Genomic DNA, 18,094 nt, shown 5'->3' with positions numbered 1-18,094 from the left:
AGCCACCCGCCCCTCCGCCTCTTCTCCCACTCGTCCACTGTACTATCCCTCAACGCCTGTACTAGTATTTCCCATGCCATTGCTGCGTCCTGTGCTTTCTCGTCGGAGGTACGGCGGGCCAGTTGATATCTGATTGTACTCTCCGCCGTTGCCCACTTCAAGAATTCATTCAGCCACCTCCGGTGTGTTGGCCCTGCCTTCGACTTCCAGCCTTTGGTCAGCTCTCTCTTTGCAATAATTAGACCCATGTCGATGAATTTGCTAGACAGTTTGTTCTTACGTGTGTGTGGGAACCAGTGTAAGACAGTGACAGCGCGATCGTACTGCAGTTCCCTGTCTGCTACGTCATTCAGGGTGTCACCTATTTCCCTCAAATACTCCTGTATTCGGGGGCAGCCCCTCAGCATATGCACTAGGTCTGCTCCTAACTGGTTACATCTGGGGCATGCTGCATCCTCTGCGCCAAAGTACGCCGCTATTTTACTCGGGGTAAGGTAGGCCCTGTGGAGGATATAGAGATGTATTAGTTGGAAACGCGCGTTTCTGGTGCTCTTCCTAGCCCTTCGCACTAGTTGGGACCACGCCGTGTCTGGGATTTCTAACTGTAGGTCTGTTTCCCATTTATGCTTCAGCGGTGTAAGTGGTTGTAAGGTGTCTGTGTGCATTCTGGAATAGAGGCATGTAACTGCCTTAAACGTTCCTGCCACCATCATTGTGTAGTGGCACGCCAGTGTCGTTGCGGGCTCCATCAGTCCCTCCCCCCCCCCCAGTGCGCCTGTATGGCTCTCACCACCGCCGCATGCATTAAGTAGTCTCCCCTTGGAAGGTCGTATATTTCTTGCAATGTCTGGTACGGGCCAGTACCCCCATCATCATAAAGATCCCCCACCATCTGTAACCCTGCATCTTCCCACAGCCTTAGTCTCGACCAGTCTCCGCCATGTGGGAGAGCTGTCACCATGCCCAGCGGGATCTCAGGTGCATACGGGTGCCCGGGTCCAATTCGCTTTTGCATGCGATTCCAACACAATCGCAGTGTCCGTTCTTCTTGGGACAGCCCTCCGAGCATCAGTTTTTGCTGCATGGTAATGTATGCCAGTATGTGACGGGGGTGCCATTTTCCCTCTCCTGCTCCGGGCCGCGGTAAACCCTCGCAACCTCCTGTGTAAAGAACTGTAATTGGGCCGCCAAGTAGTAGAGCTCGAAATCCGGGACCGCTAGGCCGCCCTCATCCTTCGGGCGGGTCAGCGTCGACAGTACAATTCTACGTCTGCCCGTTCCCCACAAAAAGGACACAACCATCGATCTCAGCCGCCTGAAGATTGCTCCAGGTATCCACACGGGGAGGGTCCGGAAGAAATATAATAATCGCGGTAGGGCTATCATTTTTAGGAGTGAAACCCGGCCCGCCAGTGAGAGGGGCAGGGTGGCCCAGAAGGTCATACTGCCCTGCAGTGCGCGGATACAGCAACCTATGTTACTGTCTAGCAGGTCCGCGGGCTCGTGATATAAGTATACTCCCAGGTAGCTCAGACAGCTAGGCTCCCATCTAAGCTCTGGGTGGGTTAGGGGGCGCTCCTCCCCCTTCCTCTGCGGGAAGAGACAGGTTTTTGTCCAGCTAACCCGCAGTCCTGATATTCCGCCGAAGCGCTCTAACAGTCTCTTCGCGCCGTCCATAGCTCCCTCAGCATCTTCTAAGAAGAGAAGGTCGTCTGCGTTCAGGGAGATGAAGTAGTGGGCCCCTCTGACTTCCAACCCGTTGCAATGTATCCCCCGTTGAGCCATCACTGCCAGAGGCTCCACTACGAGCGCAAACAGCAGGGGCGAAAGTGCACATCCCTGTCTTGTTCCCCGATGCACCTCATATTGATCCGAAACTAAGGGTCCGACCCTCACCCTAGCTTTCGCCGACGCGTAAAGCACCTTTGTTCACCTTGTATATCCCTCACCCAGGCCAAAGCCCTGCATCACTCTGTATAGGTATTCCCATTCCAGGGTGTCGAAGGCCTTTTCTATGGACAACTGCCAATACCAGGGGGGCTCTCGCTCCCGGCGGCGGGTCATCCACTAGTCTGAGCATCCTACGGGTATTGTGCGTCGTATTCCTAGTGGGTATAAAACCTGATTGATCTTTATGGATCAGGTCTTGCATATGGGGTAGCAGCCTGGCGGCCAGCACTGTGCTCAAAATTTTGTAGTCTGTTGTCAGCATTGACAACGGCCTATAGGATGCAGGGTCTGTGCTTTCCCTTCGCGGTTTTAATAAAGGAATCATAATGGCTTCGCGCATTGACTGGGGGAGTCTGCCCCTTTCCTTGGCTTCGTTATATATCACTTGTAGCCTCGGGGTCAGTTGATCTAGGTATTTCCCGTAAAATTCAACGGGTAACCCATCTATCCCCGGTGTTTTGTTACGCGCCATACTCTTTTTATCGCCCCTCGTATTTCGGCCGAGTCTATTGGGCCGCCTAGTAAATTAGCCTGTTCATGCTCCAGCTGTGGTATCTGCAAGTCGCTCAGGAAAGCCTCTATTGCCTCACTCTGGTTCCCCAATTCGCTCCTATATAACCTCTCATAATATGATCAAAAGCAATCCAAAATTTCTGGCTGTGTTTCAAGTATGTCGCCTCCTCTTCCCTTCAGGGTCAGAATCGGTTGAGTGCTCCTATTGGGGTTCGCTAGCCAGGCCAAGAGTGTTCCAGTTTTGTCCCCCTCAGCAAGAGTTTTCCTCAAGTATGTTTTGTAATCGAAGCTACAAAGGCGCTCTACCTCCACAGCCACCGCTTCACGCGCCTCACTGACTCTCCCCTGTAACTCAGGGCGGCCAGGACGTTCCTGCTCCGCCTCCCTCAATTTACGCTCGGCCTGATCTAAGTCCTCCACCAATTACCTGCGCACCCCTGCAAATTTCCCTATGCAGTGCCCCCTTACTACTATTTTAAATGCATCCCACTCCACGGCCCTGGATGAAGCGGTACCCTCGTTCTCTGTGAAGTAATTATCGATCCGATTCTCTAGTTCTTCGCGGAAGGGTGGGTCATCCAGCGTGTCCGGTTGTAGCCGCCACGTCGGGATCTTTGACATTGTATTCATCCAATCTAGTGTCAGGAGGATAGGATTGTGGTCAGATATTGTGCGTGTCAAGTATTCAGTCCGGACCACTGCTGGGAGTATTGTGTGGGAGCAGAGGAAGGTATCAAGGCGGACATGGAGGTCATGTATGCTAGAGTAGAACGAGTAGTCTCGCTCTGTCGCATGTTGTGTGCGCCAGCTGTCAGTCAGATCCCATTTCCCCTGCCATTCCGTTCTGCACCTCGTCAACCTGTGACATTAGGAGTTCATTCATGACGTTCATATGCCCGACTTTACATCAAAGCTGGCATTCCTAAACACCTTCAAGGTATAAATATACCTTCACTTGCTATGGCAAAGCACGGTGTGGTTCGGTGTAGTTCGACTACCTACTTGCACGACGCAGCTCGCTACAGCAAGTGCCGAAAGGAAGCCAACTCTCCAGCGGACACACTGATCACAGGCTGTCATCCTCCTGCAGAGAATCCAGCTCCAGTGTTTCTGACTCCCCTTGCGGGGTGTTGGGAAATCAAGTCTATAAAAGAGATACCAACCTCTCATTCTAAGGTATGGAGCTAATTAGAACCTAGAGAAACCATTGGCAATTCTTGGCAGAACTAAACCTATGCTAAAGACAAACACCTACTTCTTCCCTCGTACTAGACCTAGGTTAGGTACACTGGGGAAGGCGTATGTTAGAAGCACCATTTGAGTATTTTAGCTTGTGTTATTTATGTATGTATTTTTACATGTCATAGCAACAGACAATGCTATTACAGTATTATTTTATATTACTGTTTACGTTGTACGCATTATACTTTGCACGATTGTAGCAGTTCAACTCTCTTGCATGAGAAAGAAGACTGAGGTTAAGGAAATACCTCTGTTCAGACCTATATTGCTTTTTTCAGTGACATACTTCACAATAAATTTAAGAGAGGATGCTAAATGCAAGAGCAAGACGTGTGATTTATTCAAACATTATTTTTATTATTTTTCATTATACCTTACGGTTTATATATTTTTGTGACATAAATACAAAATAATTTGTTTACTTACAAAAAGAAAATATTTTTTAAGTAACACATTTTTTTAAATACAGCTATACAAAACATGATTTAATTTGAACAAAAGAACCCCAAACACTCCAACTTGACCTATTGTCATTCATTCCCTCATGCATACCTCTACATTCACTACCTAATCTAAAAGAACAAATTAGACACAATACACAGAAATACACTGATCTGACACAAGTTGTTCTGAGAAAACCCCTATAAGTTATTCTAAGGGAGACCTCAACGCCAATTCACATTTTTAGTCTACACATTATTTACAGGAGGTTGATTATATCTCTGTACCTATGTCAAATTAATTGTACATATAGGGGTCTTCAATGCGTACGGCCAAGAAGACTGTTCAATAAACCCTTTTATTGAAACGCCCATCTCTCTATTTCTGTGCAAACTCTGCAGAAACGAAGCATGCACGATTGACTGAGTGAAATAGTTATCTATTGTTTCCACGACGCTGAAGATATGTTTTGATTGTACGGGAAACAAAGTTGTCATGTTTATGCGGTTGTCAGAAACTAATCCCTTCTTGTTTACTCGAGAAAGTTTCTAGTGACCTCCGAGTTAGCTGGCACACACAATTAAGTTTAGTATACTCGATAGTCATACTGACCTCAGTCCTATGTCAAATCTGTAGTGTATATTAGTCCAATGGGCAGAGCCTATTGGGAATATAGGAACTACACTACAACATTTGTGAGTAAAATACTCTGAAATGGCGGTCACATAAACACAGATATGTGAAGTGCGTGAGAGGCAGCTCCCGCGCTAGTCAGTATTTCATGTAGTGTGTGTGAGGAAGAAGGACACGTTGAAATGCCTCATAGTCTCCAAGCCACTGTAGAACTGAAGCGTAAAATCTAAAGCGCTTACCGTGACTCACTGTATTAACAATGATGCCCGTAGCATTAAATAAAAGCTTTGAAAAAGGAGCACAGTTTTCCTCTAACATGAAGTATTTTTCTGGTCCTGTACAAACAAGATAAGTGAAACGTTGTCAAAAACAGTAGCTTAAATCTAGTTAATGGATTCTTTTTTTTCTTTTTTTGAAAACCTTTATTTTAGCATTCAGTAGAAATACAAGCATGGGCCTACAACCGCGGGGGCCGGCCGCTAGACAAATCAAAATTCGTTAATATCACAATACGACACAGCTCATCAGCCGACAACCCAAAGGTCCGGCAGCGATTCAGAGTAAAGCTTGTATTGGAATGCATAGTCGGAGTTCAGGATAGGACAGAGGTTTCATTTTATATTATATAAGAGAGGATCAGGTGCCATACAATCAAACAGAAGAAGCGGGGGGCAGGGTAAAAAACAGGATATACATGTAATGACCACTATAAGGGAACTTTGGCGCCAGAGCATCTAGGTCGATACAAAAGAACACACAATGTACATTTCCATGTTGCGCCAATACTCAAGGCCTGCCCACCCACAAAGCAAGATATCATGAAAGCGAAAGCACGAAGTACAAGCATACAATAAGAATCCAAATGATTCGTAGTCATACTGACCCTACAAAAAGAAAGAAAAAGAAGGAAGGCCATAGAAAATAAGAAAGGCAAAATAATCCCCCCCCACCCTGCACCCTTGCAAATGGCTACAGCCTAACCCCACTAGTAGTGTGCCTGTCGCCCCTAACAACTAAAACCCCAAAGGTAGGAAAGAAGAGCGGAGGAGGGACTATCCATGTGGGCTCCCAGCCCCTTTAGACCCCCCGCCTGAAACAGCCACCCCCTATCAATAAAAGATAACCTTATGACAGCAATGTAGAGAAATTAGGGGGTACCGTGAGTCACCGCCTAGCCTCTTAGAGCAGACAGTTGCAGGTCCAACACTTGTAAAAGCCATGCCAACCCATCCCGATCCAGCCGATCTTAACCTTGGCCTTTCCGAACAAAAACACGAACCCCTTCCAGCGAGACCCAGAGGCACACAAAGAAGCAATAGAGAAGAGGAGTCAGCAAAAATCAGCCCATGGCTACCAGCAGGCAGTGAGTCCTCAAGAACCGTAGATGCAGACGAACTCTCCCCCCGAGATGAACAGTCCCAATGTGTCTTGAACAGGAGTTGTAGCGTCGTCAGGAAAGGAGAAGATGACCACAAAAGAGATGGAAAGTCACAGACAAAAGTCTCCGGGAGGGGAACGCCTGACGATATCTCCGAAGCCGGCAATAGTGAAAAGTTCAGCAATAACATGCCATCCTCGGGAACACCGTCTACCAGGGCACCATCCGATGATTCCATTACTCGTTTCTTCACGGGGTCCTCGCACGGAGTCAAAATGTCCGCGTTTTGAATGGCTGCAGAATCCTGTTCCAACAATAAGGCCGGGCCCGGTTCCACCAGGAGAATTTCAGATAGGCGCGAGTCCAACCTGCTCAGCAAAGTATCCACATGTAAGCGGAATGCCCAAAGTTCTGCCAGTATTAACCGCAGCGATGGTTCATGCACCGTTCAATCCATAATCTCGTGTTCGGTATCAATCACTATCACCTCCCCGGGTGATTCCGGCACCCACGGGGGGATAGACAGGATCTCGAGCGTGCAAGTGTGAAGGGTGACCAGTCTTTGCTCGCAACCACGGTCAACCCAGTTAAGGCTGCAGGCCAGTGACACCGAACTCCGGCGGGAGCAAACCGGGGCAGGGGCCAGCAGCACGCAGACTCACTTCTCCGTCGATACTGAGCAATGAAGACGATCGCCACCAAATCCGGGCTGAAACAAAGCGTTCACTCCGGTCCAGCCTGAGTCTCCTGGCCGATGTTGTTGCACTACAGCCCGGCTGTGAAAGTACTCCAGGCCCCGGCTTCACCGCTGGAGCAGGCCGCAAACTTACACTCGATGTAACTCCGTCAAACAAGCTGATAAAAGTTTCCGGATTTCACCATCGGAATGCGGGACAGTTCATGCACACAGAGACTAGGCGTTAAGTCAGGATAACATGCAGGATATCGCGGCGGGTTACGAGGGTCGACGGAGCCGGGAGCCTAAGCAGCCATCTTGCTTGCTGACGTAGCTCCTCCCCCAGTTAATGGATTCTTCACGCTCGTCACCATGTGTGAAGTTCCTTGAATGATATTCAGAAGCTTGTAGAATTGATCCAAAGGAGTTTTATTGAAGGTAAAAGAGCACTAACTGTGTCAGACATGACATGACCTGCTCTGTTCTGGGAGACTGGAGTAGGAAGAGATATGACCTCATGATAATCTATATTGGTTTCTTGGTTATCAAATCACAGAGGATCTGACTCTAGACAGTGAGGGCTTTCATACCTGAATAATGTGTTTCATTTAGGATGCACAATATTTCAAAACATATAAAACTCAAAGATCATGCTCCCAGTTTTTTTATCTTCTGCAGAGAAGTGTGAATCCTGATTGTTGATATAGGTTGTATTTCACAAGAGCATGTTCATGCCAAATCTACTGCAAAACAACTCTGTGTATGCTGTACAATCAGGAGCATAGAAAGTGTTGTGGAATTCTTGCCTTCCTTGTTATTTGTGGTTATTTGGTAACATGTTGTAAAGCTGGGTTGTTGTTCCTTCCATCAACTTTGAACCTAATGAAGAGAAGCTCACCTACTTGGCTCTACCATGCTCTCCTCCCAAATTCTGTGTGCCTGAAGGCAGCCTTTGTAGAAATGGTTTGTGTGGCTCAAACCCCAAAGATAAAGGGGTCCAATATGTTCAATATCTGGACTTATCATAGTGGCGTATTGCCTTATGGAATGTAGGTCTACAACCCAGAACACACCATAGGCAGACGATCAGCAAACAATGTTAAGAGGGTCCGGTGACTATGACCTAACCAGAATTTTTTATTTAAATACTTTAAACTAGGTCAATATTTTGTATGGTTACAGCAGGAAACTAGTTGTGCTTTTGAAAAAATGTTTTAGCTTGAAATGAAGATATAAAAGGTCATGCCATTGTCATTCAGTACTCTTGCAAGCTATACTCTACATTTTAATGAGAAAGATTGCTGCATTGCGATTTCAAACCTCCAGACAAAGGACTGATGAACAATTTGCGATCAAAAATCCTGGGCTTTCAAAATTACTCGGTAGCTGAAAAGGAGTGCTTTGAAATTGTCAAACCCCCCTTATGAATGGAAAATGGCTTTCCGACCCATTACGAATCGTAAATAGGGGAAGCGAAAGTTACATACATCTCTTCTTTGGAAGTCGCAATACAATACATCAGTCCTTGTCGCTAACGGCTGATTAGATACCAGTACTTTTGGAGGAAGTGTCAAGTAGACTTGGAAGTAGTCTAATAGCCCACTGCCAGCTTCTGCACCTCCAAACAGGTAATAGTTTTTAAAGCAGTATCTGTTCCTTTAATGCACAGTTTAAAAAAAACGTTTGGGAAAGGAAATGCAAAGATGATGGCCTGCTTCCCTTGCAAGCCATGATTCCTGCAAACACAGGCGTTCTCATTGTGTCACACATTGTACCTTATTAATGAATATTCAATAAGGAGGATGTTTTGTGACCCTTGCAATTGTACATTTTACTGTGGAACCTATTAGTACAGGGATCACATCACAAATTGCATACCCATTGATAAAGCAGTCAGTGTGGACATTTCATATCCTAGCCTTTGCCTGGCTCTATTTACCTCCAGCCTGGGTTTACTAGTAAAACATGATTTTAAAATTGTATGTTCCAGGCATATGAGCTGCAGATTACACACTGTGCATAGATCGCCACCTAGTGTTTGGCCCGGATGTTTGCAGTTTGTTTTTGTACTGAAAAGTTCTTTGGAAGTCACAAGATAGGTGATTCCTCCTTTGGACCACATTGCGCATGGGTATCGGCTCCAGCCTCAGATTAAATTTTTCCGCCATCGGGCTCGGATGTGTTTCATGCGCTCCGGTTTGGAACCGAAATTCCTTCAGCGCGCAATCCTCACCCAGTTCGACTGTATTGTTTCGATCGTGCTCCCCATCGACGCGATTCTTCACCACTTCGAAGTCTTCGATTCCGGTCGTCGATGAAGGCCTTCGGGCCTACCTGGGCCTTACTTTCTGGCTCATGGAAAGGACGCTATTCAAGAGGTGTCCTCAATGTGGGTCGAGGTTTCCCCACACCGATCTAAATGAGGTGTGCAGCCTTTTCCTCTCACCGGAGCACGAGGCCAAGGACTGTTCTGCTTGTGCCTCAGTCCGCTCGAAGAAGACGATTCGGGACCGACGAGCTCGAAGAACCATGGCTCACTCGTCAGCTTTGATCCCCGACAACATTTTTCAAGAGGGCGTCGACGTGCCACGTCTAGGACATCACTCAAGCTCAACGGGTCGTAAGTAAGACAGACGACCCCAACCCTTCCTCGACACCCTCAAAAAAGGCTTCAGTCACACCCTCACCTTCGGCCCCGGGTGCACACCGAAAGATTGCTTCCCACGCCCTGCCTTCGGGCCCGGCAAAGAAACCTATTAAGCCTTCAGGCGGCTCGGGCTCGAGTCAGCCTATTTCCGGTGTCCATCCCATACCAACGCCGAAGAAGAAGCCATCTTCCTCAGCCACGCCGACCGCTGCTCCAACACCCAAGCACTCGGCGCCAAAGACTGCCACCGGCTCATCGACACCAAAACCGCACTCGGAGCAGAGTAAAAAACTGCGTAAAGGTCCCGACTCACATGCTTCGGTTGCCGAAAAAACACATTCCGGTTAAAGACATTTCGAAAGGTCATAGTTCTAAGCCAAGAGACCTGTCGGGATTGTAAGCAGCGCAATAACAGACGCGCGCCACTAACCTTATGTATATGGCCAGCAGGAACGATGGGATGAAAGTCCCCTCGACTTGTCTAAACACAACACCCAGTAGCGATGTATTAGTCACTGTCTGAGCGTGTATTGCGAGAAGCCGGGAGGTGAGAAGGTGTAGAAGAGTCGGGGTTAGCGGTGCTGCCTTCTGGTCTGAGTTCTCCACGAGATCTCGGTTGAGGGACGTACTGCAGCGTGGAGACAGAGTAGGATTGAGTACCTTGTCCGAATAATGTCAATCCCCCCTGACCCCGAGTTACTACACTTACCAGATGTAACACTATATTGTCGTACAGCGTAATCTTGCAGTTCCGAAATCCGAGATAACCAGACACTTTTGAAAGGAAAGTTATTGTCACTTTCCTCAATAGAGTACATATATATTCCAGAGAGACTCTTCTACCCTCCGGTACAACAAAGTGCTTTTTGTTTGCGGGCGCTTTGCTCTCAATAATTCTTGGGAACAAACAAGATGTCGAATGATTCAAAGAAAAGTATTTTCGTGAACCTCAGGTGTGCTAAAGAAACAAAGAACGCGTAACACGCGGGATAATATCAAAGAAAGTAAAACAGGGGTAGAAAGAAGAACGAGCCCGTTCTTCTTTTGTATACTTGCGACTGCAGCAGGAAAACTTCTTCTCCTCTGACCTCGCAGGCTTTTCATCGGCGCTGGGCTGGACTCCTCTGACCTCGCAGGCTCTTCGTCTGCGCTGGCTTGAATCCTCTGACCTCGCAGGCTCTTCGTCTGCGCTGGGTTTCTAGGTTATACATCCGGCGGGGACAACACCTTCCGCCATAACCAAAACTGCAAAAACAATTGTCAAGCAACTACCTGCTGCAGGGGAGGAGCTTATATAGGCTCAGCCTTTTTTCCTGCCTTCCATAGCCGCTTTGCCTTCTGGGACATGTAGTCCATTTGGAGAGAGCGCGCTATTCTACATCTTTCTTCTCGCCGTGGCGGCGAGAGCGATCGCGACAAGACCCTAGACCAGCTACCGAGTCTGTGCTGAAAAAACCTCTGGAACCGAAAACTTTGATGTCCAAGGATCTGCCCTATACAGAAGAGCTTTTTACACCAGATCCTGCTCAAAATACTCTTGTAAAGGATCCTAAGACTGGCCAACTAGCTCTTAGCTCCAGAAAGAGACCACCAGAGGCGCCTACAACTCCTCCTCCTCCTCCAAAGAAGAAGAGAGACATTGCAACCTCTCCCTTAAAGGTCCCTTCTCCACCACCTCCCCATACTATTCCTCCTCCACCACATCATTCGCCTACACCATTCACTAATCCAGATGATGATGTAGATACAGACTCTGATGACACATTTGAGAGTGCAAATAACCCAGTAGGGATCTATAGTCCCCCTCGGTCACCTAATCCATGGGATGATTATAACACCCCTGATGTGCCTTACGTCCCTCAAGACGATGTATATCCTTCCAGGCCTTCCCCACCAGAGGACACTATAGGGTTTAACCGATTAGTCCATAGAGCTGCCCAGTACCATGGGGTTGACTTGCACACAGGTACTGTGGAGGAAGACTTCTTATTGGACACTTTTGACACTACACAAAGGTCCACTGCCATTTTGCTAATGCTTAAAGGGGTCATTAAGCTTTCAACAGAGGTATTTAAAGATCCTGTCAGGGCTTGTATCCTTAATCCTCGCATTGAGAAGAAATACAAAGCTGCCCCTACAGATCCAGTTTACATTAGACGTTCAGCACCACTAGATTCCTTAGTAGTATCTAATGCACGTAAACGTGCTAATTCACAAACATCAGGTGAGGCCTCACCACCAGATAAGGAATCTAACTCCTTGATGCCTCCGGTAACCGCACCGCGTCACAGGCATCTAACATATGGCGCATTACCAATACTCAAGCACTGTTGGCAAGATATGACCAGGCACATTTTGACGAATTAGAATCCATAATGCAGCATCTCCCAGATAAATATAAAAGCAGGGCCAATAAACTCATACAGGAAGGTAAAAATATCACCAATACTTCCATTTGTTGCACCCTAGATGCCGCAGATACTGCCTCAAGGGCAATTAATACTAGTGTCCTTCTGTGTAGGCATGCCTGGTTACGTATTTCAGGTTTCAAACCTGAAGTGCAAAATTCCATCCTCAATCAGCCATTTGATGAGAAGCACCTATTTGGCCCTAATGTTGATGTATCTTTAGAGAAAATGAAAAAAGACACCGACACAGCTAAATCTATGGGAGCCTTGCAATTGCAAGCTCCCAGACGTTCTTTTCTTCGCTCATCACATAGAGGCAATACAAGAGGCTACGCCTCCGATAGCCCCTCCACTTCCTATAAGACCCCTAGCCAATCCACATTCACTAAGGGCTACCAAAGAGGGGGTTATAGGGGTAACAACAACAAGGGCAGAGGCAACATCAACTCCTGCTCTACCTAGACCCCTACCCAATGACTTTCCTCCACTCCCCCCCCCCCCCCCCCCCCCCCCCCCATTACACCCTCCACTTCCTATAAGAACCCTAGCCAATCCACATTCACTAAGGGCTACCAAAGAGGGGGTTATAGGGGTAACAACAACAAGGGCAGAGGCAAAATCAACTCCTGCTCTACCTAGACCCCTACCCAATGACTTTCCTCCACTCCCCCCCCCCCCCCCCCCCCATTACACTCCTGTTGGGGGAGGACTACAACAATTCCTTCCTGCCTGGACCAACATCACATCAGACAGGTGGGTGCAACAAAATATTCAAGCAGGTTACTGTCTAGAACTAACATCTACCCCCAAAGCATACCACCCAAACGGCGTCAAATGTCACAAGAGCATCTATCACTGCTAGAGCAAGAAGTAATATCTCTGCTAGAAAAAAGTGCAATAGAACCAGTTCCTCTGCACCAACAAAACAAGGGGGTCTACTCCCTATACTTTCTTATCCCAAAGAAGGACGGCTCTCTAAGGCCTATTCTAGGCCTCAGACCGCTAAACCTATACATACAGTCAGACCATTTTCACATGGTCACACTCCAACAAGTCCTTCCTCTCCTGTTACAAAACGACTTCCTTGCTACTCTAGATCTCAAGGACGCATACTTCCACATTCCCATTCACAAAGCTCACAGGAAGTATCTCAGATTAGTAATAGACAGGCAGCACTATCAATTCAAAGTACTCCCATTCGGAGTGACAGCAGCACCAAGAGTATTCACCAAGTGCCTAGCAGTAGTGGCAGCACATTTACGAAGACAATACATCCACGTCTTCCCGTACCTAGACGACTGGCTCAAAAGAGCCAGCTCATACAACCGGTGTGTGGAACACACTCATGCCACGATCCAACTGCTCCACAACTTGGGGTTCACAGAAAACCACACCAAGTCTCCTCTGCAACCATCCAAACTACAACAGTACCTCGGTGCCACAATAAACACCTCAACAGCGCTAGCTTATCCCACTCCAGTAAGGATAGCCAGCATGCAAGCTCTCCTCACAAAATTTCAGCCACAACACTCCCTTCCAGCACAAGTGTTCATGCAGCTCATAGGGATAATGGCCTCTTGCATTTTCATAGTGCCCCATGCAAGACTTCAAATGCATCCTCTCCAAGAGTGCTTATCACATCAATGGAACCAGGCTCAAGGTCAATTAACAGACCTAGTGTTGGTAGACGGGCGGACGCATCGCTCTCTGCAGTGGTGGAACACCAAAAACCTTTCCAAAGGGCGACTGTTCCTAGAGCCAGTTCCTCAAATAGTCTTGACAGCGGACGCATCGCTCTCCGGCTGGGGACCCCACCTACTGCAACACACCATGCAAGGCAGGTAGACACCACAACAAAAGTTACTCCATATCAATCACCTGGAGTTAATAGCTATATTCCTAGCACTGAAAGCTTTCCAGAAGCAAGTATCAAACAAAGCTGTGTTAGTCTGCACAAACAACATGACAGCCATGTATTACATACAGAAACAGGGTGGAACACACTCCCTGCAACTCGCTCAACTAGCACAAAACATGGCGGTGGGCTATACCTCAAAACCTATTCCTCTTGGCCCAGTATGTTCTAGGAGTACAAAATACCATAGCAGATCTCTTAAGTCATCAGACACAACAGACCCACGAGTGGGAACTTCATCCGCAAGTTCTTCAACCATTCTTTCAGATGTGGGGACACCCTCAGATAGACCTATTTGCCACCCACGAAAACGCCAAATGCCCAAGCTTCGCCGCCAGATATCCACACCCACTGTCCAAAGGCAATGCGATATGGATGAACTGGTCAAACAAATTTGCGCACGCTTTTTCACCTCTACCACTCACGCCACTAGTAGTACGCAAACTACAGCAGCATTCTCTGACCCTCATCCTAGTTGCTCCAACGTGGGCCAGACAACCGTGGTACACCACTCTGCTACAACTGTCTGTAGTACCGCACCAAAAACTGCACCTGTCTCCACACCTCTTAACACAGAACCGTGGAGAGATCAGACACCCCGACCCAGCTCAGCTCAACCTTGCGATCTGGCTCCTGAAGTCCTAGAATATGGATATCTGAACCTTTCTCCAGACTGCATGAATGCCATTAAAGAAGCTAGACGTCCAACCACTAGGGCATGTTACGCAGCCTAGTAGAAACGATTTGTGATATATTGTCACAACAACAATATTGATCCCCTAGATGTGTCTATTCAACGCATCATAGGATACTTACTGCATCTCCAAAGATGTAACTTAGCCTATACGTCTATAAGACTACATCTTGCTACAATAGTAGCATATTTGTAAAGCAGACATCTATCTCTGTTCAGAGTGCCTGCCATTAAACCCTTTATGGAAGGCCTTAAGAGAATAATTCCTCCCAAAGTACCACCTTCACCTGTGTGGAATTTAAACGTTGTTCTCACACGGTTAATGGGACCTCCCTTCGAACCCTTACACAGATGTGAATTACAATTTTTAACATGGAAAGTTGCTTTCCTAGTAGCTATTACTTCTCTTCTGAGAGTTAGTGAACTACAAGCACTAACCATTCAAGAACCCTTCTTACAAATGTATCAAAATAAGGTAGTTCTACGTACTAATCCAAAATTCCTGCCCAAAGTCATTTCTCCATTCCATCTCAATCTGTGGAACTGCCCGTTTTCTTTTCGCAACCACAGTCAGTGGCAGAAAGAGCTCTTCACACACATGTCAAAAGAGCATTGCTATACTACATAGAAAGGACACAACCTTTTTGTAAGACAAAACAACTTTTTGTGTCTTTCTCCCACCACACAATAGCTAGATGGATTGTCAAATGCAGACAGATTTGTTACCACAAAGCTAAACGTACGTTATCTGTTCCTCCTAAAGCCCACTCAACAAGAAAAATAGGGGCTTCAGTGGCATTTTTAGGGAACATTCCCCTAGATGACATCTGCAGAGCAGCTACATGGTCTACACCGCACACATTCACAAAACACTATTGTGTAGATGTGCAAACAAAACAACAAGATAATGTGGGCCAGGCTGTTCTCAAAACATTATTCCAAACTACTGCAACAGATAGAGGTGGTCTCCGCTAAGAGTGGGTACTGCTATACAATCTACGCACCGTGTGCAATCTGCAGCTCATATGCCTCGAACGAAAAATGCTACTTATCAGTATGCATCTGTTCTTGGCATGTAGAGCTGCAGAGTTGCACACGCCCACCCGCCTCCCCGGCTACCCTTGTCTGTTCCAGTATTATCTTAATTAGATACAAATTACATGGGCATCCTTCCTTTTCTTGCAAAGCTCCATCATTTCCCTAATGGCGAAAAACAATCTGGGGATGGAGCCGATGCCCATGCGCAATGTGGTCCTAAGGAGGAGTCACCTATCTCATGACTTTCTAAGAACTTTTCAGGACAAAAACAAACTGCAAAGATGCGGGCCCAACACTAGGTGGCGATCTATGCACAGTGTGTAACTCTGCAGCTCTACATGCCAAGAACAGATGCATACTGGTAAGTAGCATTTTCCTTATGGTCTCAAATAATGTTGTCTTGCTTTTAAAAGAATAATGACGTGATGTTGTTTTTCTCCTCTCCTCTCCTCTGCTCAGTCAGTTGTTCTTGGATCCAGCTTATGTTTTTTTGTCTTTTTTATGCAGGAAAGCTGAAGCCAACGATGGCCTTTATGTCTGGGAAGCTTAAGATCAAGGGAGACATGAGCCTAGCAATAAAGTTGGAAAAACTGATGGGGCAGCTGAGCTCCAAACTGTAACGAAAGAAACATCATCCATATATGCTACATTTGTAATAAAACTGCTATTCAGAATAACATATCAAAGAAAACATGATTATTCTATTGTGGTTCTCAACATACTAATTAAATTGAAGCAGTCTGTGCAGTACATATTTTGGAAGAGAAGATACTTAATCCAATCTATCATTCTTAGTATTGTACCATTTACAGGTTGATGTATAGTACCATATAAGTTTTACTGTTGGTACCATTAACAAATGATCAGCTCTTGAAAATTCCACTATATGAACTAGCGCTCCTAGGCCTCACAGAGACATAGCTGTCGTGGTAGCCAAATTCACACACTTATTCCCAGTCCAACTAGATGATGCTGTGGCCACATTCCATCGGGCATCTTTGCACATTATGCATGCAGGTTTTTCATTGAGCTATTCAATTACCCTCCGTCACTGTACTTGAATAGATATCAGAAAATTGTGCTGATATCAGACTCCAATTTTCTTAAATAAGCACATAGACCGTCCATTGAAAAGGTTACTGTGATTGCTGGCTTTTGTCGGCTAATGCAAACTTGACATCTACCAGGTGTCCACTGTACCTTCAGATTGCTTTAATGATCTGTACCCATCAGATATTCTTTGAGGGTTGGAACCAATGCAGTGCCTTACGTGTCACTTAAGTAGGTGCAGCTTTTTTCATGGCTTTGATACAGTATGAACATATGAAATCCTGCTGCGCACTGTGTACATCAGTTGAATGTGTACAGACGTGGTGTTTCTGTTCGGATGGCAATATAATAAAAATTGAAACCGGGATAGAGGTGTGCATTAACCAGAGATTTTCATGTATTTTCTTGAAAGCATCCACAATTTGTACTTAATAAAGTTGAGCTTGTAATTATGAGGCTTTCCAGTTTTCGTACCTTTGCAATCACATAGCTTTACTATTTTCAGCAGTACTCAGCGTTGACTTTTAACAACAGTAATTGTCCCATTTAATATGCTGATAGAGACAGAATGGTGCTACGCAAACAAATGATGGACGCACATCGCTCCCAGTCGAGAGATCTGGGTTAAATCCATTGTTCTTTTGCTCACAATTCCACCCCAGTTTAGGCCCAGTCATGTGCAGATCAGTCTTGACCCTGTGCCTCATTGGAACAGTCCAGACCGAACTGCCAAGCCAGGTCCTCACTGGACCAGAAACTAGCATCCTGGGACCGTTTGCTGTTTTTAGACCAGCTTGAATCCAGTGGCAAGGGACCCACATCTGGGCATACCCATCCCACTTGGGGTCAGAGACAGAATAGCACAGGAATGTAGTGACGTTTTCAGCTATAACTTGCAAAGAGGATGGTTTACATGAGCTTTGAAGTAGAACAATGATGGTTGCCAATATGTTTTCAGAAATTAAGGAACAACACGCATATTACAGGTCTATGCTGCCTTCGTATATCTTGCCTAGAGGTAGTTTTTTATTTTCTTATGTGATCAAAAAATCTATTTAAAAAGATGCATTTATATATGTACATACTTACATAGACGTCTGTAGCAATGAGCTACAAATCCACTTAAGTAAACTGTTAGGTTTATTGTAGAAGTAACAGATACTGCACAGCTCTGTTGATCTGTGAAGGGTTCACCAGCAACTGACCAGTGGTACAGTTAAAACATTCCAATAAAGAATAGAGAATGTAAAGACATACCAAAGTTCCACAAACAATGATGGGTGACAGAAACATCAACCCAGTACTCATCACTACATTACCTCGTCCCTCTTGTTGATTTTTTTTTTTATTACCACTAACTAACAAGACTAAATATACAAAACAAAAGATAAAAGAACGGCTAAACAAGAAAAACAAACGTGCCTTCGTAAACAAACAAACAAAAAATATGAACAGAAGAATATCATTTAACCAAGCTTGAAAAGCTGAACAAAAATACACAAGTTCACT

General features: G+C 46.1%; 1 protein-coding gene across 1 annotated transcript in view; it reads left to right on the top strand.

The window, feature by feature from the left end:
- HSDL2 (hydroxysteroid dehydrogenase like 2) overlaps positions 1-17,037 on the top strand; it is a 206,577-nt gene extending 189,540 nt beyond the window's left edge. The window contains exon 11 of the mRNA XM_086962057.1: positions 16,043-17,037. Within this exon, the coding sequence (XP_086818183.1) occupies positions 16,043-16,155 (113 nt within the window). The 3' untranslated portion in view covers positions 16,156-17,037. The remainder of the gene's footprint in view (positions 1-16,042) is intronic.
- The last annotated feature ends 1,057 nt before the right edge of the window (positions 17,038-18,094 follow it).

This window comes from Lissotriton vulgaris, chromosome 3_1 (genome assembly GCF_964263255.1).
Source record: "Lissotriton vulgaris chromosome 3_1, aLisVul1.2, whole genome shotgun sequence".
Lineage (NCBI taxonomy): Eukaryota > Metazoa > Chordata > Amphibia > Caudata > Salamandridae > Lissotriton > Lissotriton vulgaris.
Note: the sequence above shows the minus strand (reverse complement) of the source record. Positions and strands in the feature narration are given on the sequence as shown.